Source organism: Zea mays, chromosome 2 (assembly GCF_902167145.1).
Source record: "Zea mays cultivar B73 chromosome 2, Zm-B73-REFERENCE-NAM-5.0, whole genome shotgun sequence".
Lineage (NCBI taxonomy): Eukaryota > Viridiplantae > Streptophyta > Magnoliopsida > Poales > Poaceae > Zea > Zea mays.
Window position 1 is genome coordinate 237,559,156 of NC_050097.1, and position 7,770 is coordinate 237,566,925.

Below are 7,770 nucleotides of genomic sequence, written 5' to 3' on the forward strand. Positions count from 1 at the left end.
CTAGACTGGCAACAGAAGATGATCATTGTAGTACAGACACATATTACTGTCAGGTGCAAATGATAATCCAGGAGCACACATGAATCAAATGGACCTTCCATAACTGGACCAGATGGAATGTTGAGCCACGGCAACATGTTAACTATAAATCATGAACAATCTGAATAAAATGATAACATAGACATGTGATGGGTCTGCTACATAGGTAGTTGAAAGTTAAATTACGTTTGCAGCTATCTAAAATGATAAATGTCCTACCACGGCTGTCTAAAATTATAGTTAACATGTGTACTTTAAATTTTTTTGGCATCCATTAACATATGTGTCCATATGGCTGTCGATATTTGAAAAACGCATATCTAACATTTGAGCATAAGCACAAACACTCTTACCCATCATCTATGCTTTCGTATCGAGTTGCATGCTTCCTCAATATGAAGGCACATGATTATGAACAGCATCACCAAACTATCCCAGACCATTTGCAAAAATTATGAAGGTCAGTAGCAACTATCACTACTTCAGTTCGCATCCAAACTACATTCTACAGACACTTGAAATTGTTTAAATCGAGAGTCTACACCAAAATCAAACAATCAAATATCATCGATTTAGAAATTGGTTGATGGATCCATTTAGAAATTAGTTGTTGAAGTGGAGGATGGGGATTGTGTGGTAGGCTGATCATAGAGAAGGAAGAGATTCATTGAAAAACTAAGCCACAGAACTGCACATGTTAAAAACAATGCATTAATAAGATATCTATCAATCAGCTATTCACCAAATACAACAATTCATGAACTATTAAGTCAACCTATTCTAAGGGCAAACAACAATTAAACCTTAAATGGAATGAATATACCTCAGTGTCATCCTTCTCCAACGTTTTAGAAGTTCGATCCGTTTGAGGCATGGAACACTGAACTGTCGACTGAGTTTGAGCTGCACATGCCAAAATCTTGGTAGTCCAGCAGCCAGTCGGTTGTTCCATCCCACGGCAACGTCCCCTCGACATTGCCAAGCTCGTCGTTTCTGCTCGTAAAATCCAGCCATGGCTCATCCATCGACAGGCCAGTCTCCGAGAGCCAGTTCTCCAGCAGTTCAGGGCCTTGATCACAGACGTTGCTGCATGAGCCTGACTCTGGCCAGCTTGACTGCTCCGACGAATCAGTGGACAGTGGAGCCTCCCTACGGCTACCATCATTCTTCAAGCTCAGCTCCTTTCTGGTGTTGCTGGTTTTAGCAGATTCATCTGTAACAGTGGACTGCGAGGAAGCAGCCGCCTTCGAGTTGGCTAGAGGCTGGTGCGTGGCTGGGTCGATGCCCATCTTGACGAGCTTCTTCTTGATGTGCGTGTTCCAGTGGTTCTTGATCTCGTTATCTGTTCTCCCAGGTAACTTGGCAGCGATCTTGGACCATCTGCGTAGGTTAAGTCAATAGGAGTGCTGAGTGCATAAAGTAGTTGGAATATTTTGTTTCTGGAGAACGAAGCACATGAGCGGAAAGGAGCAGCTAACCCTTTTCAGTCATGTTTCAGCCAGCTGAATTTGAAACAAATGCACAAATTTATATTGTTCTTGCAATTGCGTGGTAAATGGTTTAGAACTGGGGTTTGTGCTACAACTGAAGACGTTGAGAATGACCTGAGAGGTGCTATTACTATGGCCCTTCAATTCTAATGCGCTCTTTAACTCACATGCAGGTATGAAGTCCACATCAGTGTATCATTAACTATCAATTCAAAGTGCGACAACTAAGAAAAGATAACCATTATATTTGTTGTTTTTGAGATAACTTGGCATTTGCAAATGAGCGCTGAAAGTATGAAACAACCAAGAGGTTACTGCTAAACCAGGGATAAGGATAAAAAACAAGGTAAAAATGACATCAATTATACGGTTATAATATGTAAGATGCAACAAGCAACGCTTTTCGGACTCTAGGTAAACTTGCTTAACTGATGATCCACGTATTGCAGGAATTATTTCTCCAAACTATACTTTGTTTCGATTGAACACCAGGGGTTCTTGACAGCAATACCATGTGCATGTGACTTTGTTATTATTAATTGCATGAATTCAGTTGGTTCTTAACTTGTGGCACCATTTTACAGTGCCACACTCCGTGTAGACTCAGCTAGCTACTCTTAGCAATGTATTCCATTCCATCAACATGTTCTGTGGTTTCCTCAGCACTTCAAAACGTAAACAGGTAGATTCACCCATGCCAAGCAACTGATGCAAACAGCTTATTCTACCATAGCACAAAAAGGAAATGGATTAATATACAAAATGCTTCAAGGTTAGCGTCTGAGTAGAGAGACAGCGGCAGCAACCGAGAATCTGAAAAGGGCAGAACGACCTGTGATGGTGGCGACCTTAGAACCAGGCTTGGTGTGGACTGAGATGGCAACTGTCAACGGCGACATCAATCAGAGGCAGCTTAGGAACCCACCTCCATCAGCGTTTGCGGTGGTGCCTCCGATTGATGTCGGAGCGGCAGAACCGAGATAGAAGATCCTACGGCCAGGGAGAGGCGGAACCAAAAAAAGGCAGGCTACCCTTACAACCTTAATAGATAGTAAAGATATATTGCAATATATCATATACATCTTAGCATTGGGGACCTGATTCTAAATAAGAAAACACGGAGCATACCAGGAAATCTCAAGAATCATGGTTTTAAATCCAAAATCATGGATATAAGTTCTGTGCAAAAGCCATGTCCTTATGTGTATGCAGAGAAGCATTTTTGTTAAATACTCAGGTTAACCCTTGCACGACAAGCACTGAGTAAACTAAACAGAAGAATCAACATATAAATTCAGCAAAAGAGGGTACTGATCAGAAATACCCATTGGTGATTATATCATCAAACAAGCCAAAGCAGTGAGCAGGATCCACACTATTCCTTCTCTTAAAATGTTGCTGCCAAGTGGCTGCCACTTGCACATGATCGAATTACCCAACCCAAGGACTTTTGAATGCATTTCCCTCGGTAAAAAACAAATGAGTAAAGCACGGAGACGGACCTGGGGATCCATGTCCGGGAAAAGAGGGAGAGATGGGATTCGTCATCTATAGGAGTTTTGAATGCATTTCCCTCGGTATATATCCAGGCAAAAAGAACAAAAAACTCTTGGAGTATTCTGATGCCACTTCTGAGTTCATTACTGAACCTGCTGCACTTACATTGGAGATGTTGGTGAATTGTACGATGAGGAGGCCAGAGGGCAGCATGACCTAGGGGCTGAGGCAACGATAGTGCGGTCCAGAGATCGAGTCCATGGAACAAGAGCTTCTTGTAGCTAATCAGGCCACTGCACATCGAGAAGCAACAATTAGGGAGCTTCAATGTGAAACAAAAAGAAAGGAAACTGAGATTGAGAGATTAAATGAATTGACGATGTCAGGTTGGTTTGCAGCACAAGAGTTAAATGAACTGGCACAAATGACATTCAAGAATAAAGATGATATCAAGAATACAATCAATGACTTCAAACAGGTGATGTATTTAGCTAGATGTTGTGTGTTTTGAACTAATAGCTTCGAAAGTGGCTTTGACCTTCTCGCGCAAACAAGTAGAAGATCAGGCGACACAGTTGATTAACCAAGTGCAGGAACTCGCAGACCAAAAAGCACTGCCTATTTCTCAAGGAAAGTCAAATGGGCTCAATACTGTAAAATCTTGTTGTAGTGAACTTGAATCTTTAAATTAAACTGGAACTCCATTCACGTATAAAACATGTATTCATACCAATGGCTGTTATGCGTGTACCTAGGAAACGGAGGGCAGCGGGGCGGCCAGGAGTACTAATCTCCTTCAGTCGCGGTGACAAGATAATGGAGTCCTCTCCTTGATCCCCAAACTCCTGAAGAAAAGACAATGAAATTAGAAACGGACATATGCATATTTGGCTAAGTTAGTGACGACTACAAATGTAGATGAATATGAGTTTGTGTGGTCCAATTCACATTTGATCTCAATTCATATACTGATGTAGACCTAAGATGTTATGCAAATGAACACGAAAACATTCAAACACGATAAAAAGAGAATAAATAACCCAAGAAACCAAGGACCTGTTGCTAGCCGCCACATATGCATATTTGGCTAAGTTAGTGACAGCTACAAATGTAGATGAATATGAGCTTGTGTGGTCCATGAGACATATGCGGCCTTAAAATTCAAAATCAACCACAACCACCAAAAAATATCTTACACGTAGGGGTGGTAATGGATCATGATCCTAATGCTTCTTCATAATTCATTTGAGCCCTTAATTAATTTTAGTTCAAAAATGAATAGAAATAGAGCTCAATTCTAATCCGATCCTTACTTTTTATAGTATAAAATTTAGAACCCATTACCCCCTACTTACACCCCCCACACACACTATAAACTCATATTCAAATATGTATCAGGAAGGGGGGTTCAACAGAGCAGGGCCCTGTTTGGGGAAACTGTAGCTTCTCCAAAAGCATCTCCTGGAGAGCTGGGAAGCTGCTCTGAGGGAGCTTCACTGTTTTTAGTATAATTACAGGTTTTGAAGCTTTTACCGGCTTGAAGAAGCTGCTTTGTTTGGGGGAGCTTCTAGCTTTTCTTTTGGAGAAGCAAAAGCTACCAGAAGCTCCCCAAAACAGGACCCAGGATAGTAACTGAATTGCCAAACAACTCTTGAGGGTCCTTTTATATATTATATAAGTCACCTTTTAGGCTTATGAATTGTACAAATTTAGGCTTATCAGAGAGAAGATGTTACAGGACAAGAATATTCTAGCGATAACTGATGATGGCAAAGTAGTAGTGCACAAGATAAACTTCAGGTGACAAATCAATACTAAAAAAACTATTACACCTTTGCCAGTATTAAGCAGAAGAGATAAATTATGATATTTGAATGAGAATACATGGCTAGCTACATATAGTTTTGGATAGCTCACTACCCATCTCCATGGTTCGCAAGCATAGAGGAATTATTTCAGTTTGCAGCAAAAAACTGATGACTTCAGTATCATCAACCTGCATTATTACCAAAAGGAAAATTAATATCCTCATTTACAGAAGTATTATTTTTAGAACAAACAAGTACTTATTATATTATTATGTATTTTTTAATAAAATGAAGGGAACAGGCAACCTACTGATCGAATTGAATAACTTATTGGGCAGAGAGCAGCAGTATACCTTGGATGCAACCTACTGATCCAATTGAATAACCTTGGATGCAACCTACTAATCCAATTGAATAACTTATTGGGCAGAGAGCAGCAGTTAGCTTGTTACACAGCTAATGCCTTCATATGAAACTGGATTTGTGGCAACTGTCATCACAATTTGATGGCTCATATAATGACCTACAGGCTACAAGCAGGATGGTAACACAACATATCGCCAAACTATAGAGGTATTTAACAAAACTAAAATACAAGATTCATTTTTTTCTTATTTGCATGGGTGCTTTTAGTACCTTAGGTGCCACTTTTACTATATTGTGGCTATCTCAGAGTGGTTTCTGTATTAAAAAATGAACTCTATTAGGAAGCTAGAGCAGACTTCAGTTACGCATAAAAGAAATGCAATTGCCGAGACGTGATAAGCATTTCAAATACTCATATTCAGATGATTATCACAAGTACACAAGTAGTTACTTGAAATCATAGGGGTGTAAGCAGCTGAAAATAAACAAATGCTTAGTGTCATGCAGTGTTTTTCAAGCGCTAGCCAACTTCTAAGTTATACTGATTAGACCGTTGAGGTCCAAATGTTGATGAAACTACGTGCCCCAGTCACCAGTCCAGTTTTTTTCAAGCACTAATGGTTGGTTAGTTATTTCTATTGCAAAATTTACCTTGTCTGCAATCTCTGTACTTCTGACCACTCGTCATTGTCTCCATTTGAGGCAGAAGGAATTTCTGGGATCAAGTAAAGAGTTGTGTTGTAGTTTTTACATTAGAACAAGAACAATATAGAGAGCAGCAATACCATTGGCATCCTTTGTAGCCTGATTACTCTCAAGCAAAGCCTATAGGTAGTTTAAGAGGTTGAGTACAATGAGAAACATTTCAATCATTATTTGCAAAAGAAACATTTTGATCATATTGAGGAAAATCATAGGAGTGAAAGAAAAACAATGTGTGCAAATAACTGAACCTCCTGCAGCTCCATCATGCTGCCCAAAGTATGCTTCGACGAATTCAAAATATCATCATATGCTTGCTCTATCTGCTTATCATGATTGCGACCTTGTTCGAATGGGTTCCTGCAACAGCACAGTAGAAAACAAACTGGAGTTTAGAATTCAACTTGAGACTTCAGAGTTGAAACAAAACCTGTATTCACATATGTAGCACCGATGCATATACAAATACCTTTATCAGAAACATGAAGATACATGAATACATTATTTTCTCAATAAAAGTCACGATAGAATTCATGCAAGTTTTTTAGAAATAAATAAATGATGAGGCATACTACAATTCTAAAAGCAGTAGCAGTGCAGCAGGAACGAACATTCAAATTGCCCCACATTCTTGAAACTGTGCTGCTTTGCTCTCGTTCCAAAAAAACTCCGCTAAAGTAAAACTTGGAAAGATCTGGTTTTGCGTGAGCCGCCAACACCAACCAAACTTTACATCACTGTGACAGTTTCAGCCTTTCGGTCCCGGCGACAGCCATGGCGGACGCGGGGGTGACGGGGGTGCTGGCCAAGCTGGGTGAGCTGACGGAGGAGGAGGCGACGACGCTGCTGCGCGTGGACGCCGAGATTCGGGCATTGCGGCAGAAGCTGGCCTACCTGCAGGCGCTCGTACGCGGGGCCGACCGCCAGCGCCGCGGCCGCGCAAGCGAGCTGCTCCTGCTCTGGCTACGCGAGACCAGAGTCGTTGCTTTCGCGGGTGGTTCTGCCATACATAGCGGCGATGGCTCTTCCTCCCAGGACTACCATTTCTACACAGAACAAGCATGCTCTCATGAAGTTGTGATGTAATATGTCACACGATTTTAATGTATAAGATTGCGAAGAGTAAATTAATTCAAATGAATTCATGGACATGGGACAACTATGTCTTAAAAAACAGAATCTCCTATGTATCCTAACCATGTGTAATGACATGACAAAATGACACTTGTATATGAGCAATTAAAGCATCATACTACCTTGTAGAGTTCTCTTCGGCGAATACGTTGAATGATTTCTTTTGCTTTCTTCAGTTTATTGTTAGGAGCAGTCTCGTAGACACAGTCAAGTCCTAGCATTAGCTCACTGCGAGAGTATCAGCCATTCCAGACTCCAGGAGCTCCTCCCGGGTAGCCTGCCTGGCATTGGGCGCAGATATCCTCTTGAGCTCACTCTTGACGTTGTTGAGGTCAGATTTATACTCCCTCAGCTTTGCAAGCAAACCAGCCTTAATGCTAGGCTATAGGCTCCTTGCCTCCAGGTCCATCTTCCAAATCTGCAGACACAAAACAAAAACATAAAATTACTTTTCCTCTAACCCCCAAATTGAAGATTAAGGCACATAAACATCTCGCAACTCCGTTGGAACACCAAAACTGCACCGACGGAAACGAAAAATCCCTAATCTCTGCTTTTCTACCCATTCCCCAAATGTCATATGTCTCGTTAGCCAAGGGGATCCCCAAAACAGAACGCGTCGCGACATCTATTTACCAGCGATTCAGCTTCCTCAACGTCGGAATGGATCTCAGAGAGCTTCTGCTTCTTCCTCTCTGCGATAGACCCACCGAAATCAGACCAAAACAAACGAT

At 41.1% G+C, this 7,770-nt stretch overlaps 1 protein-coding gene and 1 long non-coding RNA gene across 2 annotated transcripts; both read right to left on the bottom strand.

The window, feature by feature from the left end:
- Positions 1-887: 887 nt before the first annotated feature.
- Positions 888-2,428, bottom strand: LOC103648209 (protein ODORANT1-like). The gene is made up of 3 exons (XM_020549226.1): positions 2,336-2,428; positions 2,222-2,253; positions 888-1,419 (listed from the first exon to the last, which is right to left on the bottom strand). The coding sequence occupies exons 1-3, from the start codon at positions 2,426-2,428 to the stop codon at positions 888-890; spliced, it is 657 nt and encodes a 218-aa protein (XP_020404815.1).
- Positions 2,429-5,822: 3,394 nt separating this feature from the next.
- LOC103648210 (uncharacterized) lies at positions 5,823-6,186 on the bottom strand. The gene is made up of 3 exons (XR_563327.2): positions 6,154-6,186; positions 5,986-6,025; positions 5,823-5,915 (listed from the first exon to the last, which is right to left on the bottom strand). It is a non-coding gene; the product is annotated as an uncharacterized lncRNA (long non-coding RNA).
- Positions 6,187-7,770: the final 1,584 nt, after the last annotated feature.